Here is a 17,245-nt window from a genome sequence, read left to right on the forward strand (position 1 = left end):
TAGAGTTAACCTGCAGCGCCTTGAATTGCCGGTTGACAGACAATATGTCCTTCGCCTTGAGTAGAGGCAGAGCTCTTCTTTTTCTTCTTTTCTCTGAACCAAAATTGTCTTTTTAGTTTTGCTTAGCAATTTTTTCCTGACAAGCTTCTGCTCGTTTTTGGCTCTAGCTTTCCTGACACTATTCTTGTAACTGCTTGCAACTCATTTGTATATGTCTTTGGTTGTGGGCCCCTCCCTGTTCCATCTTTTTATATAAACTTCTTTATATTCTGAGCCCTTAGGACTTCTCTTTATGGGTCCACATTGGTTTATTTTTTCCTGTTCCTCCTTATCTGAATTCTTTGCAATTGAATAATCAAAACTGAGTCTTACAAGTTAACCAATTATTTTGTACTGCCTACCTAGGCCACATAGCCACTCTTGAGGGTTTTTTGGACATTTTTAATTTCTGCCTTTTTTGAAAGGAAATTTGAGGGTTCCTGACTTTTCTTTCTGATTTCAGCCCCAAGAAAGATAATCTACCAGCACTGGGTGAAAAATTTACATGTGTCCTTCCCATCCATTACATCCATTATGAATTGTTCACTTTTACAGTATTAAGAGTTTGGCTGGTCATTTATTTTGTGTCTGTATCTTTTTCCGTAGGCACTTCTGGCATTTAACATTAGAATGTATACCACCTTTTACCCAGAGTTCATGCTCACTTAGTTGTGTTTTTTTTTCTTTTCTTTTAGTTTTTTTTTTTAAAAGATTTTATTTATTTATTTGACAGAGAGAGACACAGCTAGAGAGGGAACACAAGCAGGGGGAGTGGGAGAGGGAGAAGCAGGCTCCCCACTGAGCAGGGAGCCCGATGTGGGACTCGATCCCAGGACCCTGAGATCATGACCTGAGCCGAAGGCAGACGCTTAACCGACTGAGCCACCCAGGCGCCCCAACAGACTCTATTTTTTATATGAGTTTTAGGTTCACAGCAAATAAGAGTGGAAACTACAGAGAGTTCCCACACACCCCTGCCTCCACACATGCACCCAGCTACCAAAACCCTACACTGGTACATTTATTAGTCTTACCTATCTTGACATATCATTATCACCCCAAATCGATGGTGTACATTAGGTTTCATTTTTGGTGTTGTATGTTTTGTGGATTGTAACAAATGAGTAATGACAGGAATGTACCTCTCTAGTACTGGTAATATACAGAAGTATATCTACAGTATACAGAATAGATTCACTGCCCTAAAAATCCTCTGTGCTCTGCCTGTTCATTCCTTACTCCTTCTGACCTGCAACCACTGATATTTTTACTGTCTCTATAGTTTTGCCTTTTCCAGAAGGGCATCTAGTTAGAATCATACAGTATGTAGCCTTGTCAGATTGGTTTCTTTCACTTAGTAACATGCATTTAAGTTCCCTCATCCCTTTTCATGCCTTGATAGCTCATTTCTTTGTAGAGCTGAATTATTCCATCAACTGGAAATTATCAGTTTATCCATTCACCTGCAAAAGGACATCTTGGTTGCTTTCAAGTTTTGGCAGTCATGGGTAAAGCGGCTTATAAACATCTGTGTGTAGGTTTTTGTGTGGACATAAGTTTTTAGCTCCTTTGTGTAAATACTGAGGAGCATGTTTGTGGATAATATGGTAAGAGTATGTTAAGTTTTGTAAGAAACCACCAAACCGTCTTCCAAAGTGGCTGTACCATTTTATATTCCCACTAGCAGTGAATGAGAATTCCTGTTGTTGCACATCCTCACCAACTTTTGGTGTTGTCACACTTTTGGATTTTGGCCATTCTTATGGGTGTACAGTGGTATTTTATTGCTATCTTAGTTTGCATTTACTGATGACACATGATGTGGAGCATGTTTTTATATGCTTATTTGTTATGTATATATCTTCTTTGATGAGGTGGCTGGTTATGTCTTTGACCCATTTTTTAAATTGGGTTACTTATTTTCTTGTTGAATTTTAAGAGTTCTTTGTATATTTTGGGTAATAGTCCTTTACCAGGTATGTCTTTTGTACATATTTTCTCCCAGGCTGTGGCTTGTCTTGTTATTCTGTTGATAGTGTCTTTTGCAGAGCAGAAGCTTTGAATTTTTAATAAAGTCTGGCTTATCAGTTCTTTCATGGTTCATGCCTTGATGTTGTATCTAGAAAGTCATTACCATATTCATGGGTCATCTAGATTTTCTGCTGTGTTATCTTCTAGAACCTCTTACAGTTTTGTGTTGTACATTTAGGTCTTTGATTGACTTTGAGGTAATTTTTGTGAAGGGTGGGACGTCTGTGTGTAGATTAATTTTTTTGCATGTGGTTGTACTTGTAGTATTTGTTGAAAAGACTATCTTTTCTCCATTATTGCCTTTGTTCCTTCATCAGAAATCGGTTAACTGTATTTATATGGTTCTTTTTCTGGGCTCTCTCTTCTGTTCCTTTGATCTGTTTGTCTGTTCTTTTTGCCAGTACCATACTGTCTTGATAACTGTAGCTTTATGGTAAGTTGAATAGTGTCAGTCTTCTGATTTTGTTCTTCTTCAGTATTGTATTGGGTGCTCTGCGTCTTTTGCTGCCTCAAATAAACTTTAGGATCGGTTTGTTGATATCCACAAAATGATTTGCTGGGATTTTGATTGGGATTGCATTGATATCTATAGATCACGTTGGGAAAAACTGATTTCTTGGCAGTATTAAGGCTTCCTTTCCATGAACATGGGCTCTCTCTGCATTTATTTAGTTCCTTTTTGACATCTCTCTTTAGGGCTTTATAGTTTCTTCATTTTGATTTTTGATTTTTACCTTTTTCTTCTTTTGAATGCTAATATAAGTGGTCATGAATTTTTAATTTCAAATTTCACATGGTCATTGCTGGTATATAGCAAAGTGATTGACTTTGTATATTAACCTTGCATCTTGCAACCTTGCTGTAATAGCTTAATTAGTTCCAGGAGGTTTTTTTGTCATTTTTTCCAGGTTTTTTATGTAGACAGCCATGTCATTTGTGAACAAAGACGATCGTATTTCTTCCTTTCCAATTTGTATACCTTCTATTACTTTCTCTTAACTGTATTAGCTAGGACTTCTAGTACAGTGTTGGAAAAGGAATGGTGAGAACATACTTAACTTGTTACTGATCTTGGCAGGAAATCTTCTAGTTCCTCACCATTAAGTATGAAGTTAGGTATAAGTTTCCTGTAAATGTTCTTTATCAAATTGTAGGAGTTACCCTCTATTCCTAGCTTGCTGAGAGTCTCACTTGGTTTTTTAGTTCATATTTTTGCTTAGAATAATTTTACAAATCCTGGTATAGTTAAGTCTTTCAGGTTGCTGATACAGAGGCTTGTTTTACAAATTTAAACCTTGATTAGGCTGTGCTAGAAAAACAATTTAAAATGTTAAACACACCTGTTGAAAAACTTTGGGACACAGCAAAAACAGTTCTAAGAGGGAAGTTTATAGTGGTGCAGGCCTACTTCAAGAAACAAGAAAAAACTGAAATAAACAATCTAACCTTACACCTAAAGGATCTAGTAAAAGAAGAATAAACACAGCTCAGCGTTAGTAGAAGGAAGGAAATAATAAAGATCAGAGTGAAAATAAATGAAATAGAGACTTAAAAAGCAATAGAAAAGATCATTGAAACCAAGAGTTGGTTCTTTGAAAAAGATAAGTGAAATTGACAAACGCTTGGACTCATCAAGAAAAAAAGAGAAAAGGCCCAAATAAATAAAATCAGGAACAAGAGAGAAGTAACAGCTGAAACCATAGAAATAAAAAGGAATATAAGAGACTACTATGAAAAATGGTATGCCAACAAATTGGACAATGTTTCCAAAATTAAATCGGGAGGAAGTAGAAAATCTGAACAAACTGATTACTAGTAATGAAATTGAATCAGTAATCAAAAAACTGCCCCAACAAACAAAGGCTCAAGGCCAGATGGCTTCAGAGGTGAATTCTATCAAACATTTAAAGAAGAGGTAATACCTATTTTTCTCAAACTCTTACAAAAATAGAAGAAGAAGGAAAGCTTCCAGATTAATTCTACAAGGCCAGCCTTTCCCTTACACCAAAACCAGATCGAGACACCACAAAAAAGAAAACTATGGGCCAATATCCCTGATGAACTGAGATGCACAAATCCTAAACAAAATATTAACAAACCAAATTGAACAGTAAGTTAAAAGGATCATTCACCACAATCAAGTGAGATTTATTCCACGGGTGCAAGGGTGGTTTAGTATCTAAACCAACCAGTGTGATATATTACATTAGTAACATGAAAGGTAAAAACGGTAATAATCATCTCAGTAGATGCAGAAGCATTTGACAGAAATCATTATCTGTTTATGATAAAAACTCTCAACAAAGTGGATTTAGAGGAAAACATACCTCAATATAGTAAAGACGATATATATGACAAACCCACAACTAACATCATACTCAATGGTGAAAAGCTGAAAGTTTTTCTTTAAAGATCAGGAACAAGATAAGGATGGCCATTCTTGCCACTTGTATTCAACATAGTACTGAAATCCTAACTGCAGCAATCAGACAAGAAAAAGAAATAAAAGGCACCCATATTGGAAAGGAAGAAGTAAAACTCTCATTATTTGCAGATTATGTGGTGTGTGTATGTGTGTGTGTGTGTGTGTGTAATCCTGAAGACCACCAAAAAAAACTACCAGAACTAAGAAAGGAAATCAGTAAAGTTGTAGGATCAACTTTAGATCAATTGAACAAGATAGAGCGCCCAGAAATAAGCTCACACTTAATATGGTCAGTTAATCTGCGACACAGGAGGCAAGAATATACAATGGGGAAAAGACAGTCTCTTCAGTAAATGGTGTTGGGGAAACTGGGCAGCTGCATGTGAACAAATGAAACTGGACCACTTTCTTACACCACACACCAAAAAAACTCAGACGACCTAATTGTGAGACCTGAAACCATAAAACTTCTTGAAAAACATAGGGCAGTGATCACTTGGACATCAGCCTTAGCAACATATTTATGGGATATGTCTCCTCAGGCAAGGAAAACAAAGACAAAAGTTAACTATTAGGACTACAAAATAAAAAGCTTTGTAACAGTTAAGGAAACCTTCAACAAAAGGAAAAAGCAGTCTGCTGGATGTAAGAAGATATTTATAACTGAGGTATCTGATAAGGGGTAATATCCAAAATAAATAAAAGAACTTAACAGAACTCAACACCAAGAAAAAAACCCAAACCAAACAAACAATTGGGTTAGAAAAATGGGCAGAGAATCTGAATAGGCCTTTTTCTGAAGAAGACCTACAGATAGTCAACTGACATATGAAAAGATGTTCAGCGTCACTAATCATCAGGGAAATGCAAATCAAATCACAGTGAGATGCCACCTCACACCAGTCTGAACGGCTAGTATCAGAAGGACAAATAAGTGTTGACAAGGATGTGGAGAAAAGAGAATCCTTGTGCCCTGTTTGTGGTAGTATATGTTGGTGCAACCACTGTGGAAAACAGTATGCAGATTTCCAAGAAAATTAAAAATAGAAAATACCATATTATCCAGTAATTCCACTACTGGATATTTACCCAGAGAAAGTGAAAACACTAATTTTTTTTTTTTTCTCAAACACTTAATTTGAAAAGATATGTGCACCCCTGTGTTTGTTGTAGCATTATTTACAATAGCCAAGATATGGGAGTAAGCTAAGTATCCATCAATAGATATAAGTGAATAAAGGAGATATATACACAATGGAATATTACTCAACTATAAAAATGAATGAGATCTTGCCATTTTGCAACAAGATGGATGGACCTAGAGGGTATTATGCTAAATGAAGTAAGTCAGACAAAGAAAGACAAATACCATATGATTTCACACATATGTGGAATCTAAAAAACCAAGCAAATGAACAAATAAAAAACCAGAAACAGACTCATAAATACAGAGAACAAACTGGTGGTTGCTGGAGGGGGTGGTGTACAAAACAGGAGAAGAGGATTAAAAGATTCAAAATTCCAGTTACACATAAAATAAGTTTTGGAGATGAAAAGTACAGCATAGAGAATAATAATATAATAATATTGTATAGTGTTGTTTGGTGACAGATGGCAACTACGTTTATCATGGTGAGCACTGAGTAATATACAGGATTATCTAGTCGCTGTGTTGTACACCTGAAACCATTATGGTATTGTGTGTTAACTCTACTTCAATAAGAAAAAATTTAAAATAAAAATAAAAAATAAATGTGATACTGCCTATCCTTATATTTGTATTTGGATAAGTTTTAAAATCATCATATTCAAAGACATTACTGTTTTTGTTTTTTTTTTTTGGTAAAGTAACAGACTCAAAGCCAGGGAGGACAGTGATACTTAAGTGAAATATCTGAAAATATTTTTCATAGAGTGCTTGTGTTGGCTTAGAGGAAACATAAAGAATCTGGGGTTTCTAATTCACTCATTAATCGTTTTTTTCTGTCTGGTTTGTTTACAGACGTTCAGCCCGTTGCCTATGAAGAGCCGAAACATTGGTGTTCAATTGTCTACTATGAATTAAACAATCGTGTTGGGGAGGCTTTTCATGCATCTTCTACTAGCGTGTTAGTAGATGGATTTACAGACCCTTCAAATAACAAAAGTAGATTCTGCTTGGGGTTGTTGTCAAATGTTAATCGTAATTCAACAATTGAAAACACTAGGCGACATATCGGAAAAGGTAATTTTGTCATTTCCCTGTGTTCAGTTGAAATCAGTCATTTGTTGTGCTCTCTGTGTACCGTGAGTCGTGCAAGGCGCTGGAGTATACTGCGAGCCTGAGGCGTGGGCTCTGCCCTCAAGTTGCAGATGCTAGAGAATGTATTAAGTCAAGACCTAATCAGGCCTCTTTTCCTTTTCCTGCTTAGTTTTTCGTCATAGTACTTAGGATCTGAAATCATACTATTTCTGTATTTATTTTTTGAGTGTCTTCTTGACTGGAATATAAGCTTTACAGAAATTTGCTTTGTTCACGGCATTATTTTCAGCTAGAACAGTGCCTGGCTCGTAGTAAGTACACGGCAAATATTTCTGGAATATATGAATGCTGGTGAAGGATTAGAATTTTTTAATTATGGTATTTTGAGTTGAGGTGCCTTGTAAGAATTTCTGTTAATGTTGGAGGAGCTGGGTTACAGATAAGAAGTCCAGTTTGAATGATAACAAGTCTCCAGTGGCTTCACCACCACCTCTCCTGCCTTTTAAATTCAGGTATAACTAGGTTTTATTTATATTTCATCCCGCAAGACAGTTGCCACAACAAACAAGGAACTTTTCCCACCTCAGTGAAATGTCCGAGTCTCAAGCATCAGATGGTCAGGAAGGAAACCTATCCCAGGTAGAGTGTATTGCCTGTCTTGTAAGTTGAGTTTTTACCACTAGCTCTGTTTTGCTTCTTGGACTTGAGGAAAGTCTCAGTCCAAGTTAGAACCAAAGGTACACTTATACCTTTTACCTGCACAAAAGGTAAACTATACTTGTACCTACAAAAGGTACAATTGTAATTGTAATGTGATTTCTTACAGAAGAGATTCAGCAAAATGCTATGGCCAAAATTAAGTTGAAAAGAAAGCTTCCATTCTTTTTTGACTATTTCCAGCGTGGCATTGATTTTGTAGGTGAAATGCCTCACTGCTGTGTATTGGTTTTCCCATTACAGTAGGATGATTTAAGAGAAATCTACCTGGTGAATTCTTAAATTCTAGACTCTGTTTTCCCATTTTTCCTAGTATCCAGTTCCAGGATCCCTTCCTCCATGGGTCATTTTATTTGCTCAGAAACAAAACATAGTTTTTCGTATCATAGCCTAATACAAGTCTTTGACTCACATGTGTATGAGGTATGAGTGTACAAGGATGGTCTTTTTAGCATTGTTTGTGGTGGTGAAAAGTTGGAAACAACTTCAGCTTTAGCTATATAATTTGAAGTTTTAATATTGGAAGTATATTCACATTATTTACATATATATTTTTAAAATACCAAAACCATTCTTTTCAAGGGAAGTAAAATAAATCTGCCATTTAAAGTCTCTTCCTGTGACCTGAAATTACATATGTGACTTAGGGTCTTTTTTTTTTTTTTTTTTTAATTTTATTTATTTATTTGAGAGAGAGAGCACACGAGACGGGGGAGGGTCAGAGGGAGAAGCAGACTCCCTGCTGAGCAGGGAGCCCGATGTGGGACTCGATCCAGGGACTCCAGGATCATGACCTGAGCCGAAGGCAGTCGCTTAACCAACTGAGCCACCGAGGCACCCTACTTAGGGTCTTTTTTAATGCTCCTGTACTCTCCATTAGTAAAAAAGAATGCAGAGCGTTTTGCCTATTGACTCTGTGATAGTTAACTTAGCACCAAGTGTTCCTTTGAAAGGACTCATCCTAGGTGTTTTTTTTTCTTTTTGCCTTCGCTTTCTCTCATAGAGATAATAAATGATTGTTGGCAAAGAGAAAAGAACCTAAGAACTGACAAACTTAATAAGCTGCCAACCTGAGGCTTACATTTTAGTTATTTAAGGACCTTTGTAGACCTCTTGATTATCTTTGGCGGTGTAAGGCCCTCTAGTGGTAGCTTCTGTCTACAGACTGTTGGTCGTTTGCTGTAGGTTAGCGGGTATTCTTGATTGCACTCTAGACAACCGCTTTGGTTTCGTTATACTGCGGTATTAAGGTGAGTCTTGTAATGCTCGTCTTTTTAAGGTGTTCACCTGTACTATGTTGGTGGAGAAGTGTATGCAGAGTGCCTCAGTGACAGCAGCATATTTGTTCAGAGTAGGAACTGCAACTTTCATCATGGCTTTCATCCTACCACTGTCTGTAAGATTCCCAGCAGTTGCAGCCTCAAAATTTTTAACAACCAAGAGTTTGCTCAGCTTCTGGCTCAATCTGTCAACCATGGATTTGAGGCAGTGTATGAGCTCACCAAAATGTGTACCATTCGAATGAGTTTTGTCAAGGTGAGTGGGTTGTAACCTGTAGCTTAATTTGAGTCACTGTAAATATGTATATTATATTTCTCTAGGTTATGATTTTAAAATATCTTTGTGACATGAAAGTCAGTATTTACTTTTGACCTGACTTAATAGGTTTTTAAAGGATATTCTTGAGTTTTAAAGCTTTAAAACCACATGGTAGGTCTAAGTTTTAATTTTATAATCCAGACATAAAATGCATGATACTGATTTTGATATTGAATAGGGGCTGAGTTTATAAAGAGCTTCGGTTAAAGACTGAATTGCTAGAAAGCATTTAATATTAAAATTGCTTTTGAAGTTCCTTAGCTTCAGCAGTTTCAATTATTATTAGATCCCACTGGAGTGACTTAAAAAATTCTTTAGAAGACTAAAATTAGCTTCCTTGCATTTAACCTCTGTTATTAAGGATTTGCAAAGTTGAAAGAACTTTTCAAATTTATCCCTTGCTCTTGGCCTGATTTTACTGGCCTTCCGAAGATGATGGTTTGTGAGTAAAATTAGGAAAGAATTTTAGTGACACATATAAGCATCCTGTACTCTATCCACTTGGTCCTTAAGGTTTTAACCGAAGAAGAACAACTGTGAAATGCTCTGAGTGGGCTTTTTCTTTTTGACATTCAGACCCACAGTCCAGTGTTGCCTTGCTGCTTTGCTGTCGGTCTTTTCTATGCATCAGTTTATCAGTAGCCCCAAAGGCGTTCCCCCTCCATAGAAACCTAACTTTTTTAAAAAAGATTTTATTTATTTTTTTGATTGAAAGAGAGAGTGTGTGTGTGGGGAGGGAGCAGAGGGAGAGTGAGAAGCAGACTCCCCGCTGAGCAGGGAGCCTGACTATGCGGGGATGGGGATGCAGGGCAGGGATGCGGGACTCAATCCCAGGACTCTTATCAACTGTGCCATCCAGGTGCCCCAGAAACATAACTTTTATATGTTTAATCTCTACTCCCCCATCTCCTCCTCCCAAGCCTAATTTTCCTGGGCCAGCACTATCGTAAGCTGTAAAGCAGAGAGCTTGGTGAATCCAGGCAAATAAAAGTGAAAAAAAATTTTAATCTTTATCTAGAATTTTAGGCTAAAGTGTTCCAGTTTGATTCGTCCCAGCTACTTTAATTACAGTTGTATGCATTGATCAGATCTACAGTGGCTTACCTCAGTTAAAAAAAAAAAATCCCAAACCTGAAAACCAAAACTTATTCATAACAAAATCTGATGTGAACTTATATGAGGTTGTTTGTGGGTTTTATTTACCCCATTAAGTGAGAATGTATCTCACTGCAGAAATAATAGTGTTTTAATTATGAGCTGTTGTACTGTATTAACTTTCTAAACTTCAAAAAGAAAAAGAATTCTGAAACATATCTTGCCCCAAGGATTTCTATTAAGGGAATCCTATCTCTTTCAACACTGCAACTCTCTTGCTTTTATTTTTTATTTTTTTATTTTTTAAAGATTTTATTTATTTTTTTTGAGACAGAATGAGAGAGAGTGAGCGAGTGGGGGAGGGAGGAGCAGAGGGAGAAGCAGACTCTCCACTGAACAGGGAGCCTGATGTGGGGCTCAATCCCAGGACGCTGGGATCATGACCTGAACCGGAGGCAGACGCCTAACGACCGAGCCACCCAGGCGCCCAACTCTGTTGCTTTTAATTCCATGGTGAATCCTAAGATTGGTTTTGTGGCCTCCACTGTTAAAGTATCTCTTTGTTAGTTTGTTAAAATTGTCTTAGGCTGGTTGACAGTTTAAAGAGGTATTTGCTATGATATCTTTTCATTTTCTTAGGGCTGGGGAGCAGAATATCACCGGCAGGATGTTACCAGCACCCCCTGTTGGATTGAGATTCATCTTCATGGGCCTCTTCAGTGGCTGGATAAAGTCCTGACTCAGATGGGCTCCCCTCTGAACCCCATATCTTCCGTCTCATAGTGCAGAAGTAGTCTTTTCAATTATATTACTAGTGGACTTGTTTTAATTTTAGGGAAACTTTCAGTACAGATACTGTGAGCTTACATGGAAAACAGATATTACAGCTTATTTTTTTTCTACATAATTGTGACCAATACATTTGTATTTTGTGATGAATCTACATTTGTTTGTTATTCATGTTCATGTGATTAACTCTAAAAAATGTTGTGAGAAATGCAAAGTAAGTGTTGTACCCCAGTTCACAAGTTTGGCATTGATCTTAAACTGGGACATAATTTTGCCTTCTTGTCCCAACCAACTTGTTATTCAGTTTTTTTGAAAAAGTAATACATCACGTGATGACAGATTATAACAGTGTAAGAAGGTGTGCTGTGAAAAGTCTTCCCTTCTCCTCTTAACCCTACAGAAGATCTACTTTTACCAGTTTCTTTGTCCTACCAATGTGAAGAAAGTGTAATTCATTGTTTTGTAAAAGCATATGGTAGGGCTGAAAAGAAACTGTAAGAAAAACCACCCTTTTATTTGAAGGAACACTATGCACTGCTCTAACAAGTAGTGTTCAGTAAAAGCAAAGTGATAGTTTTCTAGGTCATGTCATAAAATTTACATTTAATACAGCTAAATGTTTGTCAGTCTGTTGTGACTTCACTCAATATATCTTTTGTAAAACATTTCCTTTTTTTAAAAAAAAAATTATTGTAAACAACAGATCTCCAGTATATGTCATTTACTCAGAATCTGTCGTAAGTACTACTTTATAGTTAGTGACAGTGCACGCACGGCCTTGTTCAGCTTTGCTGCTTTTGGCCAATGTTGCAAGAACTCTAATTTTGACATGCATTAATCTTTCATTTTGCACTTTGATGGGTGACAGTTTCTAGTGTAATCTTTTGTGAAACACACTCAAGTGACTTGGACTTGGATGCTTATCCTTACTTCCTTGGTACCCTTTTGTATTAACAAACACTGCAGTTTATAGATTACAGTTGTAGGAAGTTATACTTTTTCTAGCTTTTGTTGTATTTTCAACCTAGATTATAGGACAGTTATTCTATAGCTCCAACTTAAGGTGCCTTTTTAAGTCCCTACCGCTTTATGGGTGTTACTCATGTTGGAAAATCTCATACTTAATCCCACTGCTCTTACTGGTGTCAGTTGCCCTGAGCAAGGGACGGACCTGTGTGCTGTAGCCCGAAGAGCCTCTTCAGTCTGGCCCCAAGTTGAGGCTGCTGGGCTGGTACTTGAATGAATAAGTAGTGGTTGTGGAGATAGTTGACTTTAAAATATTCACGTATCACAGACTGCAGACTGTTCTCTCAGTTACCATGCATGCTGGGTTTTTTCCCTTTTTTTTTTTTTTTTTTTTGCACCTCTGTGGTTGCTAGTCTCTCAGAACACAGTCTTCAAGAGAGGAAAGACACAAATACTCTGAAATACCCGTTCAGTCATGCTGGAAGGCTTTGGGTAAAGAACTTTTAACCTCTTTTTCTAGAGAGCAGTCAGATGGACACTTTGTTATGGCATGAGAACAGAGATGTTATTTTGAAGGAAAAAAATGACCTAATTTACCTATTGGAGAAAGCTATTTTCTGGTGCCTTTTGAAAGTATATGGAGCCATGTCAGTCTTCTATTTAAAATGTTAGTTTGGTTTGACTTTCTACTTTGCCCTTTCTGCTTTTAAGAGAAGAAAAAAAATGCATTTTTTGAGGAAAGGAGAATGCAGTTGGTTTTGTTCTCTGTGCCATTATTTATTGCTTTTACAAAGTGCAGCCAGCGGGTGGCTTTAGTTCTTTCAGGTGAACGAGCCATATGTGTTTCAGCCTGCAGTTCTTTGCTGGGTAAAAGGATCCTTTCTGACCCTCGCCTGAGTTACACATAAGTTTTACACAACATGCGTTCTTCATCTTCCAGGGTTGTGTCAGCCACATGAAAGAGAATTATTTGCTTCGTGTTCAAACCTAGCTACTTACATTATTCTTTTACTTACCAGGTTTATGGCACAATCTTTGGAACAAATTTATAGGAAGAAAAACCATCCAGGTTGAATGACAGATACACGTAATCAACTTCAGTGGGCTTGAACTGGTGGAAACTATTGAATTGTTTTATTGATGTTTTCAATTGAGTTAATTAAAAATTGTTTTTATTCATGTTACAGCCTTTAGAAAGTTGGCAGAGTTTTATGTGATTGGCCTTTTCTGTTTTCCCTAAGGAATTTTATCTCATGAAGGGCAGTATTGAAGCTCTTAACTGTTAAAAGTTTAATGGAAAGGTGTAAGTAAGCCTGTTGTATTTCCTAAAAGTGATTAACTCCCCATCCCTGGATTTTAAGTGAAAATTGTATTCAGTGTAGCTGCTTCTCTAATTCCCGAGGGTGCCCAAAATCCATGGATGAGAAATAAAAAATTGCCAGTGACCAATGAAAAGAAGACACTTCTGAAAGAAACCTTTTCAGAAAATTACAGTTTTAAATTTTTATTTAATCTCTAGAATGGCTTATAGTCAAATTTATGGAAACATCAACACCACTGGAACAATCACGTTTTATAGCTTGTGTAATATATTAACATATGTGAGCTGAAAAGACTAGAGTCTGGAAATAATAAAATGACAACTGGTTTGGTAAATGCAAAAAGAGAAATAGAATCAAAATCTGAGTAATGAATTAATGCAACAGAAAGATGATTGGGAAAAAAATTTAAGAGTTGCATTTGATCAGCATCTCTATAATGAAGTATTATGGTCTTTTAGGTATTGCTTGGCTTAAGTTATGGAATGTCAACTAGTAGGCATGTTCTTGATCTACTGAAGCTAACACTTTTTCCTTAGCGATTAAAGAAGACATCAATCAAAATGTCAAGTCATATACATCAGAATATAAGTCATTTTTCACATTTTATTGTTACGTGAGGAAACTGTGGTAATAGAATTGGCTGGGTTTCTGAGTTGAAATCCACAGTAAGATTACTAGGTAGTTCAGTGAGCTATATATCTCATAATACAGAAAGAGGATATAGCTACTTTATACTTTTCATAACATTTGAGAGTAAGACATCCTTTTAAGATGTAAAATGATCAATAAGTGTTTGGATCTGAAATCTCTTGTCAAGATGAGAACTGGGGCTCACATAAAACCCTTAAGGGTACCTGTGGGAAACAGTCCTCCTGTAATAGTATTCTGTTGAAGGAGAAGGTTTATACAAAAAATAAAATCCTACCAGTAGCAGAGAACCTCCAAAAAGTCTGATAGTACCTGTTTAAGTACTGTCTGTTACAGAGAGCATCTAATACATCAGCTTAGATCCATTTCTTTATACTCTTTGTAGTTGCTTGCTCAGTATTACTTTGGATTGTTATCACTTTCCCACTTAAAATATTTTGGTATCTTTCATACTTATTGAAGAAGGAAGGCTCTTCTGATAATTTTGAATTCAACTTCCGGTGATGACTTCAGTTTTAGATCTGTTAACTTCAGGGGGTCTGAGCCCTTCTTTGTCTTACTAGTTAAATCCTCACTCCCTCTCTCAGATAGGAATATAGATGTGTGTCCTCATTATAGCAAGGAGCTAGATAAGCAAGGATCTTTTAAAGTAGTAGATAGCATGGTGGTTTCAGGCATGTTTGGTGATTTTTGTGGGAGGGAGTTTTCCTGAACATTGGTTTATGGGTGGTCTCTTGAGATACTAAGCAGGGCAGCTTCCTGGGGGTAATCTCAGGCTTGAGGCCTGTTTCCTCCAGAGCAGCACCCATTTTCCCAGGTGATACCGGTGGGATTTGGGGGAGATTTTCTCCTCACAGCAGATGCATATATGGGAAGTGACAATTCAAGGCCTTTCTTCTGCATAAACAGTGGTGCCTGCTGGACTTAGGAGAGGTGACAGTATTTATCCAGCCTTTGTTCTGTTCCATTATTCCTAATAGAAGCTTCTCTTCTAAAATACAACTGTGTTATAACTGAAGTGTTAACCTGAAATTGGATGGTTTACAAAAACCAATGAGAGGGAGTTTAGATAGCAAAAAAATTTTTTTTTCAAATAAGAGCTTATGATACAATACTTGATGGTAGCAGTTGCTGTAAAACAAGTGATGGGATATTTTGGTGAAAAGATGCAAGCGCAGGATTCTTCTGTCATTCATGGCAGAGTGAAAAAGATCTGTGTGGTTCTTGTCCCAATAATTCAATTCTGAAAATTCTTGGAATCTTCATAAAACCATTGTCCTTTAAGGATTCATTTGAAGATCGTGTTCTTAAAAAGTTGAGAATTTTGTGTGCGGGTAGGTTCTTTTCCCTCAGTAACTAGTACCTTGTTGATACGAGCTGGTATTGACTATAATAAAACTACAGTGAGGCCAAACAATTCCACGTTCCTTACTTTTATAAGGAATTTTTTAGAATCGGATTTTCCCTTCTCATGTCGTTGGAGATGATGTTGCTTTGATTTATTCATGAAGTATTTTATGTGTAGGGACTCTTGAAGATAATAGTTGGGCAAGTGATTTTCTTCTTAATCTGGTGGGTTAAAATTGCATTTTGAAAATCACTTATTTTAAAATTGGATAGGATTGTAATCAAGAAAACTGGATTGTTTGTATGTACCTGCCCACCTTCCCTTAAAAAGGTTTTGCATATGCAGATGATAAAGACCAAACCAATGGCTGCACTATAGATCTGCTTCTTATTTGTACTTGTTCTGCTTCCGTTTTTGTTGTAGAAAATGAAATTCTAGCAACATGTTTCAATTCTGTTGCCTTTTTGATACTTATAAAAATGTATTAGGTTTTACTATATTGTGCTTTTCAAAGCCATAACTCTTAAGAACTTTGTTTTTGCATATCGTTTGCTAATACTTTATTTTAATAAATCTCGAAACCTGCTTAATGTGTGTGGGGGGGGTTTGTTTTTTTTGTGTGTGTGTGTGTACTCTCTTTTGACTTAGCGTGTTTCACTGAGTGCAGTTATAAAAAGGATGAGATGACCAGTTGCTATGAGCGGCTGTGTTATCTGTGTGTGCATGGGCAATAGAAAATGGATATACCATGTCTTTCCACTCAGCAGATTTGCTCAAAATATCAGTGTTTTTCCATTCTGTTTGTAAGAGAGTTGATGTATTTTTCTTTGTTTGTTGAGTTTAATTTAGTTGTGAAGAAGTATTTAATAGATCTAGTCTGGGGTATTTTTGTTTAAACACTAATTTCCCTTCTCTTGGTCTGTCTGTAAATGAGTGGTGTTGACCTGATGATTAGGGGATAGAGTAGCTCTTAGCGGAACCGGCTCTGGGTTCTGCCTGTCTCCACGGGGATCCTGGGTCTTATAGGCTCTCTTAGCTCTGTGACCTTTGGCAAGTTGCTTAACCCCTCTGTATCTCAGTTTCCAGTCTACTTCATAGTATTTTGGGGAAGATTAAATGAAGTCATACAAATAAAGTACTTAGAACAGTGCCTGGCACAGAAGAACTCGTTTTTATTCTTACTATCTCTTGCATTTCTTCTGCTTCTTTGATTGAGAGGAATTATTTCTGATGCTACTTGACTTTAGGAGATCCACCCTTGATTAGTTTTCTTTATTTTCTCCTTAAAAAAAATTTTTTTTTAAGTCACAAGTTAGTTTCATCAGCCCCACCAAGTACATACTTTTACCATTGCTGTGTTGTGTATAGGAGAAATGCAAACTCATTCTCATTAGGAAGGGATGGTGTAAATCTATGTGCTCCCCACTAGAAAAGGAGGAAGACCCAAACTAAACGTTTTAACCCAAAAGAATACATATAAAAGCTCTTGTTATTCTTTTTGGAGACAAGACTTCATCAAAAGAATCCATTTCTGCAAATCAGTTCCTTCTTAACGCCTTTTTATTTTAAGTGTAAGGTATTTAGTAGTGACTTCAGTGGCTGTTGTAGAAGCATATTTTAAAAAAACATTTGTTCTGGCACAAGATTTCAGTCAACAGAGGTGTTGGCTTCTCTCCGACTTAAGATGATTAGTTTTCAGATTGCTGTAGCCCAGACAGTTGAGGTGATGAGGGGATCAGCCGTGACACCTGCTTTGGTTTTCTCTCAGACAAGAGACTCAGTGGTTACTGCTCCTCCACAGCACAGCAATTTGATGCAGCTCAGATTTTATACATATTTATAAGAAGGCTTTCGGCAGGTAGGGCAAGCTTTTAAGAAAGTACTTCTTGAGAGCTCTGTAGTATATAGGGTTCGATGAAGGAAGCATTTTTTTAAAAATTCCCTCCATTTAACATGTTAAATATTACTGTGTTTTTGTTGAATTTGTAAGCCTATCGTTAATAAAGACTTGATTTATAAAAAAA

General features: G+C 36.7%; 1 protein-coding gene across 8 annotated transcripts in view; it reads left to right on the plus strand.

Moving 5' to 3' along the window:
- The window catches only part of SMAD5 (SMAD family member 5), a 55,533-nt gene extending 38,288 nt beyond the window's left edge, over positions 1 to 17,245 (plus strand). For all 8 annotated transcript variants that reach the window (XM_035014184.1, XM_035014185.1, XM_035014183.1 and 5 more), the window contains 3 exons: positions 6,498 to 6,719; positions 8,734 to 8,990; positions 10,788 to 17,245. In XM_035014184.1, the coding sequence (XP_034870075.1) occupies positions 6,498 to 6,719; positions 8,734 to 8,990; positions 10,788 to 10,931 (623 nt within the window). In that variant the 3' untranslated portion in view covers positions 10,932 to 17,245. The remainder of the gene's footprint in view (positions 1 to 6,497; positions 6,720 to 8,733; positions 8,991 to 10,787) is intronic.

This window comes from Mirounga leonina, unplaced genomic scaffold (assembly GCF_011800145.1).
Source record: "Mirounga leonina isolate KUSES-001 unplaced genomic scaffold, KU_Mleo_1.0 Mir_168, whole genome shotgun sequence".
Taxonomy (NCBI): domain Eukaryota; kingdom Metazoa; phylum Chordata; class Mammalia; order Carnivora; family Phocidae; genus Mirounga; species Mirounga leonina.